The following is a 22,813-nucleotide window of genomic DNA, read 5'->3' as shown; positions in this document are numbered from 1 at the left end:
AATATTGTATCATCCTTGCATCTCTGGTATAAATCTTACTTGATTATGATGGATGATCTTTTCGATGTATTTTTTAACTCAATTTGCTAATATTTTGTTGAATATTTTAGTATCTATGTTCATCAGGGACATTGGTCTGTAATTTTATTTTTTTGTGGTGTCTTTGTCTGGTTTTAGTGATGCTGACCTCATAGAATGAGTTTGGAAGTATTCCCTCCTCTTCTATTTTTTGGAAAACTTTAAGGAGGATGGGTATTAGATCTTCACTAAAGGTTTGGTAAAATTCAGCAATGAAGCCATCTAGTCCAGGGGTTTTGTTCTTTGGTAGCTTTTTGATTACCAGTTCAATTTCATTGCTGGTAATTGGTCTGTACAGATTTTCTGTTTCTTCTTGGGTTCAGCCTTGGAAGGTTGTATTTTTCTAGAAACTTGTTCTACATTATCCAGTTTGTTAGCATATAATTTTTCATAGAATTCTCTAATGATTCTTTGTATTTCTGTGCTGTTCGTAGTGATTTTTCCTTTCGCATTTCTGATTCTGTTTATGTGTGTAGACTCTCACTTTTCTTGATTAGTCTGACTACAGTTTATCTATTTTATTTATTTTCTTGAAGAACAAGCTCTTGCTTTCATTGATTCTATTGTTTTATTCTTGTTGATTTTATTTATTTCTGCTCTGATCCTTATTATGTCCCTCTTTGTACTGACTTTGGGCCTCATTTGTTTTTCTTTTTCTAGTTTCATTAATTGTGAGTTTAGATGGTTCATATGGAATTGTTCTTCTTTCCTGAGGTAGGCCTGTATTGCAATATACTTTCCTCTTAGCATGGCTTTTGCTGTGTCCCACAGATTTTGTGGTGTTGAATTTTGTTGTCATTTGTCTCCATATATTGCTTGATCACTGTTTTTGTTTGGTCATTGATCTATTGATTATTTAGGAGCATGTTATTAAGCCAATATGTGTTCATGGGATTTCTGTTTTCTTTGCGTTATTTATTTCTAGTTTCATACCTTTGTTGTCTGAGAAGCTGGTTAGTAAAATTTCAATCTTTTTAAATTTACTGAGGCTCTTTCTGTGGCCAGTACATAATCTATTCTTGGAAAATGTTCCATGTGCACTTGAGAAGAATGTGTATCCTGTTGCTTTTGGGTGGAGTGTTCTGTAGAAGTCTGTTAGGTCCATCTGTTCTAATGTGTTGTTCAGTGCCTCTGTCTCCTTACATATTTTCTATCTGGTTGATCTGTCCTTGGAGTGAGTGGTTGTTGAAATCTCCTAAAATGAATGGACTGCTTTCTATTTCCCCCTTTAATTCTGTTAGTATTTGTTTCACATATGTAGGTGTTTCTATGTTGGGTGCATAGATATTTATAATAGTTATATCCTCTTGTTGCACTGACCCCTTTATCATTATGTAATGCCCTTCTTTGTCTCTTGTGACTCTCTTTGTTTTGAAGTCTATTTTTGTCTGATTCAAGTACTGCAACTCCTGCTTTTTTCTCCCTATTAGTTGCATGAAATATCTTTTTCCATCCCTTCACTTTTAGTCTGTGTATGTCTTTGGGTTTGAAGTGAGTCTCTTGTAGGCAACATATAGGAAGGTTGTGTTTTTTTAATCCATTCAGTGACTGTGTCTTTTGATTGGTTCATTCAGACCATTTACATTTAGGGTAATTACCGACAGGTATGTACTTATTGCCATTTCAGGTTTTAGATTCGTGGTTACCAGAGGTTCAAGGGTAACTTCCTTATTATCTAACAGTCTAATTTAACTCATTTAGTATACTATTACAAACAGAACCTAAAGGTTCTTTTTTTCCTCCTTCTTCTTCATCTTTCATTCTTTATATATTAGGTATCATATTCTGTATTCTTTTTCTATCCCTTGACTGACTTTGGGAGTGGTTGATTTGATTTTGCATCAGGTTATTAATTAATTGGTCCACTTTCTTTACTATGTTTTTATTTTTCTTGGTGATAGCTATTTAGCCTTAGGAACACTTCTATCTATAGAAGTCCCTCTAAGATAAACTGTAGAGATGGTTTCTGGGAGGTAAATTCTCTCAGCTTTTGCTTATCTGGAAATTGTTTAATCCCTTCAAATTTAAATGATAATCTTGCCAGGTAGAGTATTCTTGGTTCGAGGCCTTTCTGCTTCATTGCATTAAATATATAATGCCACTCCCTTCTAGCCTGTAAGATTTCTGTTGAGATGTCTGGTGGTAGCCTAATGGATTTTCCTTTGTATGTGATCTTTTTTCTCTCTCTGTCTGCTTTTAATACTGTCTTTATCCTTGATCTTTGCCATTTTAATTATTATATGTCTTTATGTTGTCTTTCTTGGGTACCTTGTGTTGGGAGATCTGTGTACCTCCATGGCCTGAGAGACTATCTCCTTCACCAGATTGTTAATGTTTTCAGCAATTACCTCCTCAAAGACACGTTCTTTCCCTTTTTCTCTCTCTTCTTCTTCTGGTACCCCTATAATGTGAATATTGTTTCATTTGGATTGGTCACACAGTTCTCTCATATTTCTTCATTTCTAGAGGTCTTTTTTTTCTCTCTCTGTGCCTCAACTTCTTTGTTTTCCTGTTCTCTAATTTCTATTTCATCTACTATCTCCTCTACTTCATCTAGTCTGCTTTTAAATCCCTCCATTGTATGTTTCATTTCAGATACTGTGTTCTTGAATGTTTGTATCTCATTTCTGAATTCCTCCCTGAGCTCTTGAATATTTTTCTGTAGCTCTGTGATCATGTTTATGATTTTTATTTTGAAATCTCAGGAAGATTGATGAATTCAGTTTCACTTGGCCCTCTTCTGGTGTTTGTGGGATTTTGGTTTGACCCAGGTTCCTTTGAGGTTTCATATTTGTATGTGGCACCCTCTAGTGCCCAGAAGCTCTACTCTCTGGAGCTGTTCAGCCCCTGGAGCTATGGTGGAGGTTGCAGAGGAGCAGTGTTGGTGCCTGTCTGGAGGAAAGAGGTCTTTCCTGCCTCCTGGCTGCAGTGTCTGTCTCCTCTGCCAGGGCTAGTGGGCCGAACATGCAGGGAGAAGCCTCTATGCTTTGCACTTGTAATTGCTGTAGGCAGTGCTGCCCTCTGGCTGGCCTGGGGCAATGGTGGGGACAGCTAGTTTGCAAGCCAGTGATTGCCAGGAGGAAGGCACAGCAGGCTGTGTATCATGGTGGGGGGCCTTGGAGCTCCATAGCCAGCCAGAGGGATGGAATGCCTGAAGTCCTGAAAGTTCCCAACCTGCTGGGCAGAGTGTGCCTGGACAATTTTTCCACCTGCCCTTTCTCCTGAGCACCAGTCCCTGTGCAATCCTAGCCCCTTTGGCAGCCTTCTCACTGTTAGGAAGTCTCTCAGACTGTCCACCTTTCTTTTGTCCCAGAGCAGCCAGATGTGGATCTCTGTTTTCCATAAGCAGCTGGCTTCTCAGTCTGCCCAAGTATTCCATCTGTCTTAGCTTTTCAACCTCATGAATCTCCAGAGCACCATGTAATGTAAGTTCGTGCTCTCAGAGCAGATCTCCAGAACTGGGTGTTCAGCAGTCTTTGGCCTCCACCCCTTTCCTGCTCCATTTATCTTCCTCCCTCCAGTGAGCTGGGGTGGGGGAAGGGCTTGGGTTCCTCCGGATCATTGCTTTGTTACATTACCCTTTTCCTTGAGGTCTGCTGGTTTCCTCAGTGGAGAGTTTGCCATAGCCTTTCCTGTTTCTCTTTCAGGATTTGATGTATTTGTTATTTTTGTATAGTATATGTGGTTTTGGGAGGAGGTTTCTGTCTCACCCCTCATGCCACCATCTTTAATTCCCCACCCACCCACCCACATTGAGAAGTTAATTCTTGTCATGTCTCTAACACTGTGCTGGGGAAATTCAGAGCTCAATAAATTTGGTCTATTATCATCATGTCCCATCCCTCATTATCTCCAGAGGGTCAGCCTCTAAGAATGAGCATCTGCCCCAACGTCTCTAGACGGCCCCAGCTCTGAACCCCATGTTGCCATGCATTTCAAATTCTCCCAGGATTGATTTCCTCTCCAAATGGTGTTCTCAGCTTCCTGCCAAGACTCCTCCCAGCCCCCTGCAGGCTGTGAAGGTGGGCCTCTACCCCCATCCTCTCTTCTCTGCCTGGATGAGCTCTTTGCCACCCTTGGGCTTCATATGAGGAGCCTGGAGATTCCTACAAGAAAAGCTATCACTTTTTTTTTTTTTTTTTTTTGAGAGGGCATCTCTCATATTTATTGATCAAATGGTTGTTAACAACAATAAAATTCAGTATAGGGGGGTCAACGCTCAATGTACAATCATTAATCCATCTCAAGCCTAATTCTCGTCAGTCTCCAATCTTCTGAAGCATAACGAACAAGTTCTTAGATGGTGAACGAATTCTTACATAGTGAATAAATTCTTACATGGTGAACAGTACAAGGGCAGTCATCACAGAAACTTTTGGTTTTGATCATGCAATATGACCTATAAACAATCAGGTCAAATATGAATATTCGTTTGATTTTTGTACTTGATCTATATGTTGACCCCACATTTCTCCTACTATTATTATTATTTTTATTTTTAATAAAATGCTGAAGTGGTAGGTAGATGCAAGATAAAGGTAGAAAACATAGTTTAGTGCTGTAAGAAGGCAAATGTAGATGATCAGATGATCAGGTGTGTGCCTATGGACTAAGTATTAATCCAGGCTAGACAAGGGCATCAAGACATCCACGGATGCAGAAGATTTCTCTCAAAGCAGGGGGGGTGAGGTTCTGAGCCTCACCTCTGTTGATCCCCAAATTCTCACCTGATGGCCCCCCTGTGACTGTGCCTGTCTTAGGTTGTTCCTCCCTTGAGGAATGAAAAGCTATCACTTTTGACTGAGTGACAAGATACAAAGCCTGGACAATTAGCCCACTGGACCTCAGCCATCTCTTTTAGTAACTCTTGAGCATTTGGTTGGGTGGTTTTGCCATCTCTTTTCAGCAGAGAAGAATGGGAGTATCAAATGCTCCACTATGCAGATTACAGAAGGAAGATTCTCACATCCCTGTGCCCCAGCACTTAGCCTCTAAGGAGCTGGAGTCCTGAGGATTCTTAGGAGTGGCACAAATGAAGTGGAGAGATTCTGCAGTGGGACAGGCTGGAACCAGGTCCCTTAAAATCGCTGCAGGACTTGGGCTGCCTGCCTTCCTGACCCTCACCTGCCTAAGCCTGGACTTGAGGAATTCAGCTGGAAGAATTATGCAACAAGGCGTACTTGAACCATGGAACCATTTTTATTGTCAGTAAGAAATAGTAACACTTTGGGGACAATCAGCTAAGAAAAAGACTGGTTGGTTGTATTAAAAAATGTGAAGTATAAAATTGTTAACCAAAAATAAAATAAAAGACTACTTAAGAGGCTTTCTGTTAAGTGTTAGGACTTAGAAAATGAAATAAAAATACAGCTCCTTATACCTAAGAAACTGGGTTATAAAAAGATATGCCTAGGATGCTGGGGAGAGCATACTGGGAGAAAGCACTGCTGGTTCCTCATGTGGCCAATGGTCGTGGTGGGCTGTCCTCGCCCATCACCTGGACACCTGGATCCCTGCCCCCATGTCACTGGGTCTGCTGTCACTCAAGTTCTGGGGCCTGGATCAGTGCTTGTATCCTTGTCTAAGTGAGGGTGACTGGCAGAGGTCTCTCAGTCTTTGAGGCATCAATGTCCCATGGTATCTCTCTTCCAGAAATTCCTCTCCCTGCCCCCAGGTACAGGCCTGGTCAGCAGCATCTCATGGATCAGATGACAGGAAATCAGGGATCTGCTTGCCTTCTTCACCAGATTTGCTGGCCAGCTTTCAGGGGGAGGAAAATAAACAAACACAACACCAAGATGGATGTTTCATGTGCACCAAGGTGCAGCTTCTCTGCCCCAATTACACGGGCTTCTAAACTGACCCCCACCTGAAGCCCATGGCACATGAGCTACTGTGACCTCAAGTGTATTCAGAAAGGCAGTGCCATGCAGTGATTAGAGCACACACTTTGCTGTTTCATGGACTGTGTGCACTTGGGCAAGTTGCTTACCTAACAATGTTGAGTCTTATGAAATCCTCACAGAGACAGTGGAGGGTCAAGTAGGATCATGTTTGGAAAGTGCCTAATCCACTGAATGCTGGTCATGAGCTTGTAGGGGTGGAAGTACCTGAGTTTTGCTTTTATACCATCTTGAAGATCAGAAGTGTTGACAATACCATCTTAACCTCAGGCAAAGACCAGCAAGGTACTATAGAAGGTAGGACTCAAGAAGTCAGGGCTTGGGAACTAACTTTTAATTAGTAGGATTTTGTAATATATATTGAAAAGGAAATCTCTTTCAAAAAATTAAAAAGCACTTTCAGCTTCCAAAGACAATTGTCTCCTGTGGTTCTGATGGGTACACCAAATGCCAGTTAAGGAAAAGGACAGCCTCCAGTTCTGAGGTCTCAGGGCCCTGCACATCCCTTTGGCATCCCTGCAACCCAGCTGGGGTCAGTCCTGCTCAGAGGAGTGACCACGGCCCAGGAGCTGTACTCTGGGCATTGCTGACCAGTGCCCCAGCCCTTGGGGGTCCTGATCTTTCTCTGGGAGTGGCCACACAGGTGCCCACACACATGCCCTCATTTCTTCCTGTCTTGGCATTGCTCTCTTTCCACCCTTCCACCCATCTGGCTCCTCACCATCGTCTTGAAGAACTGATTTACTTTCTTCCGCTTGAGTGTCTTTTTGTCCCCATCTGAGAGAGGGAAGAAGGTCTGGCTGAGGCGGGGGGATGAGCTGGCATCCTCTATCCCAGGCATGCCTGCCACCAAGAAGGTTGGGAGGAAAGCAGAGAGCTGGTGTGAGCAGGTGGGAAGAGGATGGGGTGCCCAAGGGATAGGAGGGGCCCAAGGAGGCACATGGGAGACAGTCCAGGGGACAGAGAGAGGATGCAGGGAGCACACGTCATGGTGCTAGGCAGGAGGTGGGGAGGCCCATTTCCTGCAGCGCTGAGGGCCCATGCAGCTGTTCTCTTGGGTGAGGTTTGCCAAACCCCACAGTGGCCTGCCTGCTGGCCCCACTTAAACCTCATCTGAGAGCTTCTATGCTGGCAACATGGAGGCTGAGGTGGAGGAAGGCCCTGGCCACTGGGGCCCTGGCTTCCTCAGGGACTAAAACCTTTTGCCTCAAGGCAGGGAGACCATGGGAGCGTACTCTTCCTTAGCCTCCCAACACCAGGAACCTGGATTTCTCATTTTCCCTGAAGGCAGGGGCCTGTGGGGAATGCTGGAGCTTAAAGCCCCAGCAAGGGGTCACACAGACCTGAAAAATCAGCTACCTTCTGACCCTCAGTCTTGACACTGGTAAGTTGGGGGGAAGAGCATAGCCTTCCAGGATGCTGAGAGGGCAGCAGTGAGAGACTGCGTGCTCAGGTACACACCACTGCCAGGTAGGGATCATTCTGCCTGGTGTGACTGGGCGGTGGTTGGGGGCATGGTTCCAGGGCACAGGGTCTGGGTCTGAAATCCGCCTCTACCACTTATTAGCTGGAGACAGGCAGGAGATTGACATCTGCAGTGCCTCAGCTTCCTCATCCACCCAGTGGGGCTGACGACATTATCTACCTCACAGGTATGTGTTGAGGTGTAAGTGAAATCCCGAAGGTCAGGAAGAGCCTGGCCTGACGAGCCCCCAGGAATGAGCACAGGTCTTCACTGAGCCCTGTCTGCTGAGCCACGCAGGGCAGCCCCAGCCTGCCTTGTCCCTCTTTCCTCTGGCCCTTGGCACAGAGAGCCCGGCACAGAGTGGCAGACGCCAGACTTGCTGCCTGCCAGATGCAGCACTCATGGGTGTGCGCGTCCCCGGGCAGGGCCTCAGGTTCCCTCCTGGGAGTTGGGATAGTCATCTGTGTGCTGCTGACCTCTGCACCAGGTGTGGTGAGTGGCAGGAAATAGGCAGCACCTATGTAGCAAATGCTCGCCAATGTAGATGTGGCAGGATTACTGTAAATTCCAGAAATAGTATTCCAGTCCACAAAGAAACTACAGGGCTTAGGCACATACCAGGGATGGACCTCTGGCCCCTGGGGAGGACTGGCTAAATGAGAATGCAGGGCCACCTGGTGTGACAAATAGACTCCCACTGAATCCAGAGGACCAGAATAACAGCAGGCCTCCACCCCAGCCTCAGGTACAACCTGCTGGGGTGATTTCAGCCATAGGATGGGTGGGTCTGAGGGGGGATCTGAGCAGAGCATCTTGCCTCCAGGATGCCTGGCCAACTTTGCTGTGTAGACACAGTTCCCACCCATCCTCCACCCGCTAGGCTGGAGGTCTGGACTATACATTGTATGCTCACAGGGTGCATACCTGGGATGGTGGGCATGGACTGGCTGGCAAAACTCATTTGAGAGAGAATGGATGTCCTGTGGGGGATGGCCGCATGCTCCGAGAGGTTGGTGTCACTCATGAACTCATGCTTCCTGGAAAGCTGAATGAATATAACACATAATACACACACATACACACACACACACACACACACACACACACACACACACACACACACACACACACAGGCTTAGCATAAGGTAATCTTAGGCCCTGAAAAGTCAATGATGAGGGCTTGGCAAGGCTTCTGTGGACCCAACTCCAAGTTCATTATTGTTTTACATCATGCACCGCCAGCCTGCCATGTGTGGTTGCACAGGTTGCCTACTATACAACTCCAGGGGTTGGGGTGGGTGGGTCAGTCACCTAGACTACCCTGTGAATGATATCCTATAGAACTATAAAACATAGAACTTATTTCTAGTCTTCTCTCTTGGCAAGCCTCTGAGTCTACTGGAAAGTGTGCAGAGGAGCCTTTCTCATGGGAAGGCGTCTCAGCTGGCACCTTGCCTTTCAATCTGGGGCCCCTCCCTTGCCAGTACAGCTTAAACCTTCTCTACTCCCAGGATTTCAGAATGTCTTCAACAGATTTCTTTCAGGGGGAAGCTTTCAGGGGTTCAAACCTGAACCCAATGCTAATAAGTCTCATTATTAAATACTTACTGGTTTATAAAACAAAAACTCTCTAAGCGAGGGCAGTGAGATTTTCCTAACTGCATCCCCAGTGGGACCCCTGGCGCTGAAGGAGCCTAGTGGAGTCTGTCAGGGGTTAGAATAGCCCGGGGTTGGGGGAAGAGGACCCAGAGATGGGGAAACAGCAGCCCAGCACAGGGAGGGTTGCTCGGCTAGTCAGTGGGTGCACAGGTGGCCTCACTCATCCTCACACAACCCTGTAGAAAAGACACACACAGGCTGGATGGAGTCTGACAGCCTGGGTGCAAACCCCGATTCTGTCATGTCCAGGCTGCATGGGCAACGGCAAGTGCTTCAGCGCCCTGCTCCCCAGGCGCCCACCGCCTCTGTGGCACACACCACACCACAAAGGTGAGGCTTGGGCGGGACAGTTTCTCGGTGCCTGGTGTACAGTGGCTGCCACACATCAGAGACTTGCTGACAGTGCTGCAGAAGTATCCTGCCATAGCTGCTCACCCGCTTCAGGTCCGACTCGGCCGCGGCCTTCTCGTCGGCGAACACAACGCTGCTCCTCTTGGCCCGCTTCTTGGACCTCCGCAGCTTCACCTCCGGCAGAGTGTTCCCGGGGATGATTGGCTCCATCTGCTCTGCTTTTGGAGTCTTGGGTGATGCTAATTCCAGGTCGAAGCTGAAGGGCAAGAGGGACAATAGATAGAAACTGAAGTTAGAGCTTTAGTGGAACTGCCTTGCAGGGACCCAGCTGTCACTACAGGGGTGGGGGCAAATCAGCCTACCTGGCAGACTTTGGGGAGCTACTTGATTAATTTTCAGACATTCAAAATACAGGGTAAAGTGAAATTGAAAGAGGTCAGCTATTAGAAAGACAGACTGCAGTGAGAAGAGAAAACTGGTTAAACATATGGATTTGGATTCAGATCCAGACACTGCCCCCTTTACTAGATGCATTTGAGTTAATCACTCAGCCTCCCTAAGCCATTATTTCCTTTCTGTAAAGGGGACCTTGCTGTGACCTTGTAGCATGGCCATGAGATGAGTGTGAGGGCCCCCTCAGCATACTCTGCGTGAGCACAGGCTCAAGATTCATGGTATCTTGTATCTACTCTAAGAGCAGTCGAGTTGGGCCAGTAGGGCAGAGTGCTCCCGGAAGGTGGGAGGGGAGAGCCGTTTCTCCGGGTGGAGGCCGGGGCCCCTGACAGATGGGTGGGTGCAGGAGGAGGAGCTCTGTGGTGCTAATCCTGGGGGATGGGCCCCTGGCAGCCCCGGGAAGATGCAGGACTGAGCAGGCCGTGTGGGGGACTCTGGTTGGCTGAGGAAGATGGCTTGGCCGGGAGAGGGAGGGCTGTGGGCTGTGGGCTGTGGGCTAGTCTTGCAGGGCCTGCCTCAGGAAAAGCTGCCTTACCTCTCAGGGTCAGATGACCCTCTTATGATGCACTCAAGTCAGCAGCTTCACAGGGCGGTTGTGAGGGTTTTAATGAGGCACCAGGTGGGGAAAGGCTTTTAAACAGAAGGGCCAGGAGGCAGACTTAGACACAGAAGCTGAATTGGCGAGGCTCTGCTGGAGGCTGAGAGGGGATGGGGCATGGGTGCAGGCACTGCCTGGGGCAGGGACTGACCTCTCAGTGGGTGTCTTGCTGGGGGTGCTGCAGTCGGAGTTCATGGAAGCCATAGAGATGATGGACATCTGCCTATAGGAGCGCAGCATCGACCGGGGGCGGCCTACTCTCCTGTCCTCGAAGTCGGGCTGCAGGTGGGGGAGAAGAGTGAGGTTAGCAGTCAGGCCCAGGGGTGGGGTGGGAGTTAGGTAATGCGGCTTCTACCTTATTGCTGTATCCTTCCCCATCTGCTGGTTCCTGCCTCCCACATCCTCCCAGCTGGAGCCGTGGGGCAGAACACGGCACTAGTACAAAATCTTTCTGGCTGGCTGAGGCTAGGGAGTTGTTGTTTAATAAAGAATTTGGCTGGCCTTTATTCCAGGTTCCTGGGAGGTGATCTCTCAATTCTTGCAATTTCCCCAGTGACAGGAGTGTCTTTGTTATTTGCGGTGGCCCCTTTTTGCTAATGAGAAGACAGGATGGAGTCTGACTGGACCAAAAGACTAGCCTTGTGACTACAGGGCTGAGGCTGGGCTCGAACCAGGTAATGTCAACTCAGCCACCGCAGAGGGGACGGGGCTGGAGACTGATTTCAATCACGAGACACAAACAATTCATCTCATTGTGACTATATAATGAAGCCCCAATAAGAGCTCTCCACAGGTAGACTGAGGGGAGCTTTCCTGGCTGGTGACCCACACTGATATGCTGGTGGGGACCTAGGGTGATGTGTTCTGAGGATACAAGCCGTGTGTTTGGGACCCTCCCAGACCTCACCCCAGGTGTCTTCTTCATTTGGCTGGTCCTTATTTGCATTCTTTATAATAAAACTGTAATCACAAAGGTAATGCTTCCTTGAGTTCGGTGGAATTCTTGAACCTGAAAAGGGCAGTGGGAACCTCCAAATCTGTAACCACTTGGTCAGAAGTGCAGGTGGCCTGGAAACCCTATACCCGAAGTGAGGAGAGTTTGGTGGAGGGCTTTGGTATTGACCTGAACAATCTGACCTACTTCTGAGTAGTTAATATCAGGATTGCACTGCAGTGTCATATAACTGTTGGGAGAGAAAACTTGCCTCATAGAAAAGCTCTTGGCCCAGAAGATGAAAGACGTGAGTTCACCTATACACTCTGCCAGTCACTCACCTTCCCTCTGCAGGCCTCAGTTTTCCCATATGTAAAATCAGAGGATTGGGCCAGATGGCTCTAAGGGACTGCACAGCCTTGATGTTTTATGACTCCACTTTCTGGGAAGAGGATAGTGAAGATGTCCCTGAGAGCAGCAGGCCAGTGGCCTCTTTAGATCACGGAGCTTATGGGTGGCCCAAAGCACTGGGAGGCCAACAGAGCCGGTGAAAGGTCTGCCCTGTGCTCACTTGCTATGCAGTCTTTGTGTTATTACTTAACACTTCCAAACCTCCAGCAGAGATACAAGGGGTTGAAAATCATTCCTACTTCCCAGGCTTGTTGTAAGGACTACATGACCTAGTAGGTGAGACCTAGATCAGGCCAGGCACATAGTAGGGATTTTGTCAATGTGACTTTTATTATTAGCACGGACCCTTAAGAGCTAAGGGCTCCATTTGCACCTGGTGTTTATGTGGGGGTGACTTTTGAGGGCACATTTATAGGAAGGTCCCCTGGATCTTCAGCTCCAACGATGCTGGCCCTCAGGGTCTGCACCTTGCGGGCAGGCTCACCTGCTGGGTGCCTGCCAGTTCCATCCCCACCATCCTCCCCCGCCCCACTCCACCCTGGCTCGGCCCTCCCGGCCACAGGCACCATCCATACCATCTCTCGGACACCATACTCCTTTTCCACTTTCACTTTCAGGTTCTTGAAACATTCTTCCATCCGGTCATGGAAGGGCCGCAGATTTTCTGACACCCTTTTCTCATGGATCTTAATTCCAGCTCCCAGGAAGGGGATCTGGAGAGAAAGGTGTGGTGAACGGTGAGCCAGAGGCTGGCTACCTGGCCTCAGCCTGGGACTCGGCCCAGAAAGGCAGAAAGTCACGTCTGCCTGCTAAGAATTCATCAAGGGCCTTGGGGTCCTCAGGGACCTTCACACAGGTTTGCCAGTCCTGAGAAGTGGGAAAGCTGAGGCCTTGGGGTTTGCTCTGGAAATGGGAGAAAGAGCTCCAGCTGCCCTTGCCAAACAGGATGGTTGCTCCCCCCTTTAGAGGTTATATGTCTGGGAGTGTCTCCTCCTTATGGAATCCACTGTGAGGCAGCCTTCAGGGCCAGAGGAGGAGAATCTGTGTTGCTCTGACTGAAGTGTTGCCCAAGAAGTTCTTGGTCATGCAGAAGGGAAAGTATGACTGTCAGAAGCTGTGGGATAGAAGGGAAGGGCTGAAAGGAAAAGGAGGGGTGGGCGCAGCCTGTTACGACACGGGAAATCCGGTTATACTTTATGTGGGTGCTGGACAAAGATACAGACGTGTTAGTACACTTAGTTAGACAGCCAATAGAGAATTTTTTTAAAGTGATATAAAAGCCTTGGGAGGAGGATGGAGGAGCAGGTGACTGACATGAGGGAGTTAAACTTTATTTATCAACAAATGAAATCAGTGGATACTGTCTAAATGGTAGATAGAAGGGAGACCATTCAAGCTGAGGTGGCCACTGCTAGAGGCAACGGCTGAGGAAGCAGTGTGGCCTTGGGGAAACATAACTAGGGGTGCGAAGAGATAGAATATATATTATTGTGAACAGAAAGGTCTCCATGATGGTGACATAAAGACATTTCTGCCTCTTCTTGGAGGTCTCCCCACAATGACGAGATAAGGGAGAAACTGAACTCTTCAGTGAAACTAGGAGACATCTGTGAACGTGACCCACAATCTGTCAGGAGGATGGAGTATGGAAAGAGACCTTCTAGGGCAGAGGAGGGAATTGGTGATAAGACGAGGCCAATCTGCCTCTAGGAACCCAGGAGGGGCTCAAGGATTATAGGCACTAGGAACCCCAGAAAAGCTAGGGTGAATTGAGGGGCTGAACATAAAGGCATGGGTTGAAATTCTGTGACAGGAGCAGTTAGAGCTCCAGGTTCTTACCACGTGACCTGTAGCCAAGCATTTTGCCCACCCATTTCCCCAGGAAACAGGAGCTAATCCTCTAGAACAATCAGAACAATGAAATGTAGGCTAACGGTACCAGACATACAGAGGACAGGGTGAGAAGCTGCATGGGAACCGGGTTGAAGGGAAAGCCCGCATACTGGCAGTGGGACCTTCACTTCCCAATCCCCAAGTTCCAGCAGTACAGCAGCCAGGTTACCTTCTTGTGCAGCAGCTTTAAGGATCTCTCTGGAGATTAACTGACCCAAGTTATACAGACATTCATAGGTCACTCAGTTACCACACGGACACCTCAGTTGACAAAGCCATCTCTCATGTACACAGTTTCATTCAGCTCTTAGTGCCTTGCTCTTAACTATGAAGAAACTGCCAAGGATCACCCGACATTGGAGGAAAATCTCAAATATGAAAGACAGAGATCAGAACCAACAGGTAGGAAAGAAATCAAGAAGTAAGGAAGGAATGATGGAATGAATAAACTAACTTGAAAGAAACAGAGAGAATAAAGAGGGCCTAAAAAACATTATTTAAAATTCATTAACATATAGAAACAGACAAAAATTTCTCCATCTATGAGACAAGACAAAGATTTAATTTAAAAAGAAAGGAATGATAACAGATATATCACATATAAAAACTAGTGAAATATAGTTAAAGTTGTAAATGGAAGTAAGTTTATAGCTGTGGTTTTACATATTAGAACAGAAAAAAGTTAGCTAAACATTCGTCTCAAGATATTAGTAAAAGAACAAAAAATTAAACCTAAAGAGGGTCAAAGAAATGAAATAGAGGTAAGAGTAGACATGAATGAATAAGAAAACAAACTTACAACAGAAAAGATTGACAAACCCAAGGTTGGTTCTTTGGAAAACTTCCTTGGTATTCAGTAAGGCTAAGATCATGACCTGGCAATCCCACTACTAGACATATACTGAGGGACTTGAGTGCTTATGTCCACCAAAAGACATGAGCAAGAACTTCATTCATACTACACAAAACCTGCAAACAGCTCCAGTGCCTACCCTAGAAGAATGGAAGAATAAATTGGTATGTTACTGGTATATTGTGTAGTCATACAATGGATATTGGAAACAAAATAGACAAACCTCTGATATATGCAGCAGCCAGGATGAATCTCAAAGGCATTGTGTTGAGCAAAGAAAGCCAGACACAGTAGTACCTACTGTATAGTACTATTTATATGAAGGTCAAGAACAGGCAAAAACTAACCTTTGCTGACGGAAGTTCGGAAGTACCTACTGGAACCAGATATTCACATATAACATAGCCAGTTCCATGCCCAGGTACACACCCAACAGAACTTGTGCATGTGTGTGCCAAAAAGACACATAAAAAGATGTTCAGAACAGCATTACCTGTAATAGCCTTGACTGAAATCAACCTAAATCTCCATACGTTGAAAAATAAATAAATACATTTTGGTACAGACTATTAGATATCAATGAAAATGAATGAATGATGGCTATGTACAACAAAATGAATGAATTTTATAAATGTAATATTGAACAAATAAGTTAGACACAAAAAAATCCCTATGTATATAACGTCAAAAATAAGCAAAAGTCAACTACAGCTTTCAGGAAGAGTGCCTGAGTGGTAAACACTATTTTTAAAGCAAGAAAACGATTACTGTAAAAGCAGGATAGTGGTTAGCCTTGGAGAGGGCTGGCAATGACTACTGGAAGACCCAGAGTGGGCTTCTGGGTGCTATCAGAATTCTATTTCTTCATCTGGGCAGTGGTCAAAAGGGTGTATGCTTTGTAAATATATCATCGAGCTGTATATTTTTGGTATGTATATTTTTCTTTATGTGGTATTTCACAAAATGTTTAAAGAAAAATATATTGTAGACATCTTTCCTTGCCAATAAATATAATCTTCTTAAAGAAAAAATTCAGAAGCAACCGATCTTAAAATCTGTGAAAGCTTGAACACAAAAAGTATTTTGAAAGCTGTACCTTTTGTTGGATTGCTAGACTGGATGCAACTACACCCAATGTTTTGAGAAAATTCAAAGTGTATCTGATTTTTATGAAACCAAGATCCAATCTAGAATTAAGCTCCAAGAGAGCAGGGGGCAGGCCTGATTTTGTCCAGCACCATCTTTCTCTTGCCAGCATACAACAGGGGCTCACTAAATATAAGGAGCAAGAATGAATCGAATGGACGAGGATGAGCTTGTTTGCTGTCTGTAATAATGTGAAAAGGCTGCGTGCACCACGGGCAGGGAAGCATCTTTTGAGTGCAAGTGCCCATAGTTAGGGTGCCTGGACCCTGGGCAGAAGGGACATGGCCCCTGGAAATCTTTGTGCGGCTGAATGGCCTTGGTAGCTTGGTGGCAAGGGGAAGGGGGCCATGCTAAGGAGAAGGTGGCCACTAGGGGGCGACCTCCAAAGAGGTCTAGCCAACGGCTCTTAGAAGCTGCAACATCTAATGCTGTATATGCTTTCAAAGTCTCCCTTCTTTGTATTGTCCTTCCATGACCTCCAAGATTTTGGCAGAATTTTCTTAGAAGGCACAACCTCATATCAGCTGTGCTGTGAGGGTGAGGTCCATGCTTTGGGGGACATGTGAGCCCTTCCAGGGCACCCCAGAAATATCTGGGGAAGGGAACCAATCAAAGCCTGGCCTTCCTGCTTGCCAGGTTGGGGGTGGTAAGGGGGGAATATCATCTTTGAATGACCTTGAACGACTGGGGATTCTGGGGGATGTTTGGGTTTCACAGATGGCACAAGGTAAGAAGGCTGAGAAAATTCCAGACACACAAAGTGCATTCAGGAAACAGCGTCTGTGCAGCACTTGGTATTTCATTTTTAAAGCCTCACTTTGCATTAATTGGCAGAGGCAGAGAGGGACCTGAATTAGGAATCCTTATTTTAAGAAAAGAGGCTGCACCCAATGTTTCTCGTTCCCTGATTTCCCTAGAGTAACAAAAACCCCTTACCACAATAGCTGGCTTTTCTTTGCACAGTAACTGGCAAGAAGGGAGGGAGGGAGGACAGCCAGCGGCAAACTGCTGCCCCTGCTCCCACCCATGCCCCCTCCAGCCCCTGCCCTCTGGAGCCCAGCCTGTGTGCTGGGTGCCGAGGGCTCCATGGAGAGCAGGTGGATGTTTGAGGAGGGGCTGCCGCTGGCCTGGAGGGGGAGCCTGTCCTTTGAAAGCCTCTAGTTGTTGGGGGGTCGGGGGGGCTGTATCTGATGGATTGTTTCTTCTCCAGGGAGGGGGGAGGAGAGGAGTAAAGGGAGAGAGAAATACAGGGAGAGAGAGGGAAACATGAGGGAGGGAGCCAGAGAAAGGAGGGGAGGAGATGGGAAGTGAGGAGAGAAGAGGAAGGGAAGCAGAGGGGGACAGGGGCACAGAGAGAGATGCACAGAAGGAAGTCAGAGAGGAGGGCGTGGAAGAGAGGGGCACAGTGCACGGAGAGAAGGATGTAGGGAAGTCCGGCAAAGACTGGGGGTGGGGGTGAGCAGCGGCTGGGGAGACAGTGCCTGCTGAGTCTTTGGCTTGGCCCCAGAGGGCTGAGCAGCTCCTGCAGAACGCAGCCCCTTTAACTGAAAACCAACTGAAGGCCTCACTTATTTTCAAAACCAGATATCCATCTGAGCATTATCTGCTGCAAGCTGGGTCAGCCTTAGAAGGAGGAAAGGTGAGGCTGGGGGTCAAAATCCTCTATGGTCTGACTGGCACCTGCTGGGTGGGGGGTAAGGTGGTGGTGGGTGTGTGAGTGCCTGGCTTTCATTTCATTCCCCTGGGAAAAGCCACCTTCTTTGAATTCAACACCCAAAGGTGCAATTTCAGTGACATGCAGCATGGCATTGCCATCTGGCACCTATAGAGCACCCCAAGGGTACAGTGCCCCAAATCCTGCTTCCAGGATGAGCCTGCTGAGGAAAGATGCAGAGTCAGAAGACAGGCTGAAATCCAAGGGACACAAGCAGAGGTTAAATGAGGCCATGGCAGCCAGAGGCTACCTAGCAAAGGGCCAGGGAACCCGGGCGAGGGAGGGAGATGATCTCTCCCAGTCCAGTGCTGCTTCACCTGCCATGCAATCAGGTCCTTGAGGCGGCTGAGCTTGTCCTGGTCCTCGGGGTGGTCCCTGGTGTACTCTTCAGTGAAGAAGGCCTGGGGAGGACAGACAGGCATTTCGGGTTTCCTGTGCAGTTGGCGTGGACCCCACAACCCACCTATGGCACTGGGAGAGGATTCCATTTGAGAGGGACAGTTTCTTCCTTCTGGGGGCTCAGGTCAGTACCCAGCAGGAAGGATCACAAACCCCAGGGAAGCAGTTCTCAAAGTGGGGTCCCCTACCAGAAGCATCAGCATCACCCGGGAACTTGTCAGCGATGTAAATTCTTGGGTCCTACCCAGACCTACTGATTCAGAACCTCTGGGAGTGGGGTATTTGTGTGTGTTCGAAAGCCCTGCAGGGGATCCTGGTGCACATTCAAGTTTGAGAGCATTGCCTTGGGGAGAAGAACTCAGGGAGGAATTTCACCTGGGGGTGGTTCCAGCTCAGTTCACCACTTTCCTCACTGCATGTGACCCTGGTAGACCCTAGCTCTTTCTGGGATTCATGTCCTTAGTTAGTGCACATATATATGTGTGTGTGTGTGTGTATATATACACACACACACACACACACACACAAACATATTTTTCAAAGCTGAACAAAGGGTTACCAGCGATGACTATATGGACTGGTAGCTGAAAAACTGACTGGGTAACTGGAATTACTGTCCCTGGAATTATTCTACTGTGTTGTATTCTTTTTTTATATATTAACTGATGACACAGAAAAAATAACAGAATTCCTCATGAGATTTATTAGAATGAGGAGTACTTTTTTCTCCTCAGTGACCCACTAATGTATGGCCTAAGTGGAAACCAAATATGGACTTTCTATTCTGCTTCAATGCTGGGAAAAGCTATTAAGAAATTGGTATTTTTCCTTCAGTTGGAAATGTGACTAATATAACCAATGGCATTTCCCTTTTTGCCATGGACACCAGGAGGATCAAAAACGTAATCTGCAGCTCATATGTGTGGGGATTCCTGGGGAGCCCTTATGACCTGGATGTCTAGATCACAACTTGCCCCACTTTTGTAGTTGTTCTCCTATCCTATCTATATTTTCACAGATTCTTGGTTTCATTCTTTCCACTTGTAGAGGTCTTTTCAATTGTCTGTATGAGACGTGTTTACACGAGCAGCATGTACTTTGGTTTGTGGCTCCTGTACTTTTATGATCTGGTTCGTGGTCACTCTAAAGCCTTTCCTCAACAGAGGTGCCTGGATATGCCCAATGGGGTAAGGGCCAAGACCCCTGCCCCTTCCTGCCACCGCAGAGTATGGCATTGAGAGAGCGGGGTGGGGGGAAGGGGTCACAAATGAGGCTGTTGATGCTCTGAAAGGTATATGAGGTCCAACTGAGCTGAACTGTCCCTTTGGGGGGAAAAGAGTCACAGAGATGAGTGATGTGCAGCTGCTCCTGCCCCCTGGGCCCTCCCACCACAGCTCGTCCTCACTGCAGCCTGGAGAGTGGAAGTCCTCACCTTCTCGTACTTGGCGAACCCTCCCATGACAGCAGGGTCCACGATCCCATTCAGGAGCATGGAAAGTGGGTTAATGGGAAGGCTGTCGTCACTCTGGTACTGGTTTATCATCATCAGGATCTTCTCATTGGCTGTGGACATGGTTTCAATGGCATTCTCCAGAGGGCTAATTGTGGTCTGTTGAAGCGAGATCACCAAGAAGAAAGGGCCTTAGCAGTTCACTTTAAAAACGGTTCATTATTGGTATGGATTTCATCTGGAGCTGGAATTCAAATGAGGCAATGCTCCCCAAGGGGCTGGAGCAGGCTCTTACTGTAGGTAGTGAGCTCTGAGGGCTGTCTGCAGTCTGGGGAGAGACACACTAACTTTCTGCTTAGTGAGAAAGGGAGGTGGAGGCAGGGGAGGTGGGGACTTGGAGGCAGGAAGTGTCAAGCACTTGCTAGGGTTTCAGCTCAAGGGAAGGTTTTCTGTCATTACTTGGGTGAAACACTCCAATTCAACCCATCTAGTATTGCTTGTGCACCTACCATGTCTGAGCTATTAGTTTGAGGCACCAGAACCACTGGTGATATGATCACCTAGCCTGGCCTGTAGGAGGTCCTAGGATTGGCTGTTGTATGAATGCTCACAGCTCCAAGGTAGACTCGGTTTAGTTGGGAAGATAAAACCAAACACTGTAAACTAAAAGCAATATAAACAGAGTGCCATCAAATGCTAACTAGCAAAGCAGTGCAGTCAAGAGCATGGGATCTGGAATAAAAAACTAAACAAGGCGTCTGCAAATATCAGTGAAAAGGCCAGTTAATAATTATTTTAGAGTTTGTGGGGCAATGTTCTCTATTGCAACTACTCAACTCTGTTATTGTAGGGAGAAAGAAATGTGTAAATAAGGGAGATTGATTGCTCCAATCACAGTATTTACAAAAATAGGTTTGGGTGCGATCTGGCCCACAGACCATGTTTTGCCCACCCCCTAAGCTACACTAAAGAAAACAGTGCAAATCTCAGCTCTGCCATTTTTTCTAGCTGTGTGACTTTGGGAAAATTTCCTGAACTTTCTGGGCCTCAGTTGACTCACTGGTAAAACGAGGATAAGAAAATATACCGTAGAGAGTAGCTGGTAGCTATTGTTATAAACTCTTATAGGTGTTAGGACACAGAATAACAGCTTGCCTGCGAAGGGAAGACTCCCTGGCCGAGGCAGGGTAGGGGCTGCCGGGAAGGGTCAAGCAACTGGAGAAAACTTCATGGTGGAAGGGACACTGAGTTGAATCATCTGTGGAATGGTGGTGACCCAGTGCCTGCCTCATTGCATAGTAAAGGCTATTTGAGATAATATGACTCTGGACTCACAGCACAGTTCTTTAAAAATTGTCACCTGATTGTTATTATAACCACTGGGTATATGAGAAGGGCAGAGCCAGTCTTTACAGCCATGTTCTTGGTCATCTTTTTAAACCATTTATTTGAATCCCTGGGAAATCCTTAGCCTTTGCACCTCCTTTCCTTCTTTTTGGGCATTTTTGAAGGTAGCTGCTCTCTGAAGTAGGAAGGCCCTGGGAATAGATTCCCTTCTGTCTGTGTCACTGTCACTCCCTTTCTTTCTCTCACACACACACACACACCTCCAAACATGCACACACGTATAGGCTTACACACACATACATAAACACACAAGGAGGAGAAGGAAGTGAAGGGGAAGCTGCTGGCCTGGTGGGTTGCTGCCGTCCACATTCCACAAGCTGCAACCCATGGTCTAGTTTCTTTCAGGCACATAGACCAGTCCTGCAGGGGTTTTATGAAACTGAGGTCTAGACTGAGTTCTGAGGAAAATCTATCACGACCACTGGGATTGAACCCAGCACCACACCTGGATTTCAATAACAGCCTGGTATGACTGAAAGCCAGGCTTTAAGGTGAGTTATTAAAAATGGAAAGTCCTATTGATTGGCTTTTCTCCTCATTCCTAAAGCTATTTTTGAACCTCATTAGAGCCATCAGGAACAGAGAATGAGAAAGAAAATTCTCCTGGTTTCTCACCTACGGGTATTTGTGCAGACTGAGTTTACAGCAGCTCTCTGAGTGGTTATGGGGGTTATATATTTGGTGGAGGGCCTGGCTCTCAGGAGTTGCTAACAGGAATAAAAGCAATGATCATGATAATGGAGAGGGCTCCATTTGATAGTTGCCTCCTGTATGCCAGTGCACGCTGGGAAATGTCACATACAGGCTCTCCTTTAATTCCCCTGATAGCAGGTTAAGGCCCTTGCCCAAGAGCAGATGGTGGCAGAGCTGGGCAGAGAACTCGGGTATTCCTGAGTCCAAAGGTGAGCCTCTCCCACCACAGACAGACCCTGCTGTGCTACCAAACTTGTCTTAAATTGGTTGTTAGGACTTAGTTAAACCCTCAAATCACTGGTCTCTTGCCTAAACTGGGTCTCTGTTTCCTTATCAGTAGTGTCGGTGTATAACCCTTGCCAAACATGCTGTGAGGGGAAAATGACTATTGGGGGAAAGCACTTTGGAAACAGTCTTAAAGGAGAGGAGGACCATCAGCCAAAAGATGGCATGCAGGTAATCCCTTGCCATCAAGTGGCGTTTCATAGTCTTCAAAGGCATTTCCTCTGTATCACCTTCTCAGACCCTCTCAGGAGCCCTGTGGGCTGCACAAGACAGCATCACCGTCACATCTTCTTTCCACCATCTTACATGGTCAGGGCAAGTCCAATCTGTGGGCTTTTTTCCCTCATAAGCAAAATGATGGGACTGGACAAGAACCAGACATGGAGAGCCACGCTGGAGATCTGTAGGCCAACATGGGCCTGGAAAGGTCTATCATTCAGCCAGCACATGAGTTCTAATTTCTTAAAATTTAATACAAGTGGTGGGAGTTTGTCACAGCTTCAGTGCTTTCTGTTGTCTTAATGTGACTGTTTCACATATTTCCATTATCTTCTTGGGTTCTGAAGGTATTTGCATTTGTAGCTCTTGGACTAAATGACCTCCAGAGGGTATCTCAGTAGAGACATACAGCGTTGGTCCAACATTGTACAGCTCTTTTATGACCAAGTTCAATTTGGGTTTCTGAACCTCAGATCAGGGCTTCTTGTAGAGATTACAGGCTCTCAGGGCCAAGGACAAGGAAAGAAGCTTCCATAAACAGAACTTACACTTGAATCCTATCAGAAAACACCTCTGTGCAAACAGTACTATAGTCGGAGCCTATAGTAGGGAGTCACGGAGAATGAGACATGAATCCACGTAACATGAAAACCAATGCTTGGAAATGAACTCACTCAGCAGGCATGAGACTTTTGTATCTGAGATATCCTGAAATTCTTGGTAACTCAACAGAGGGAGGCTATGAAGAGAGAAATTCACCCTGGTCAATTTTTTGGAGGTCTTCCCAACCCTTTATCAGAAGATACTGGGATAAGTGGAACAAAGCAAAAACATTGACAGTTTCCTAACTTCAGAATCTTGAGTTCAAAAAATAAGGTTACTAATTCAGATATTATGGGTTT

At 46.7% G+C, this 22,813-nt stretch overlaps 1 protein-coding gene across 1 annotated transcript in view; it reads right to left on the bottom strand.

Moving 5' to 3' along the window:
* Window positions 1-5,255: 5,255 nt before the first annotated feature.
* Window positions 5,256-22,813, bottom strand: part of DOCK2 (dedicator of cytokinesis 2) — a 383,680-nt gene continuing 366,122 nt past the window's right edge. The window contains exons 45-52 of the mRNA XM_036995173.2: window positions 19,290-19,466; window positions 17,776-17,859; window positions 12,428-12,565; window positions 10,659-10,786; window positions 9,541-9,712; window positions 8,371-8,491; window positions 6,703-6,824; window positions 5,256-5,838 (exon numbers count right to left, since the gene is read on the bottom strand). Of these exons, the coding sequence (XP_036851068.1) occupies window positions 5,776-5,838; window positions 6,703-6,824; window positions 8,371-8,491; window positions 9,541-9,712; window positions 10,659-10,786; window positions 12,428-12,565; window positions 17,776-17,859; window positions 19,290-19,466 (1,005 nt within the window). The 3' untranslated portion in view covers window positions 5,256-5,775. The remainder of the gene's footprint in view (window positions 5,839-6,702; window positions 6,825-8,370; window positions 8,492-9,540; window positions 9,713-10,658; window positions 10,787-12,427; window positions 12,566-17,775; window positions 17,860-19,289; window positions 19,467-22,813) is intronic.

This window comes from Manis javanica, chromosome 1 (genome assembly GCF_040802235.1).
Source record: "Manis javanica isolate MJ-LG chromosome 1, MJ_LKY, whole genome shotgun sequence".
In the NCBI taxonomy this organism is placed as follows: Eukaryota; Metazoa; Chordata; class Mammalia; order Pholidota; family Manidae; genus Manis; species Manis javanica.
Note: the sequence above shows the minus strand (reverse complement) of the source record. Positions and strands in the feature narration are given on the sequence as shown.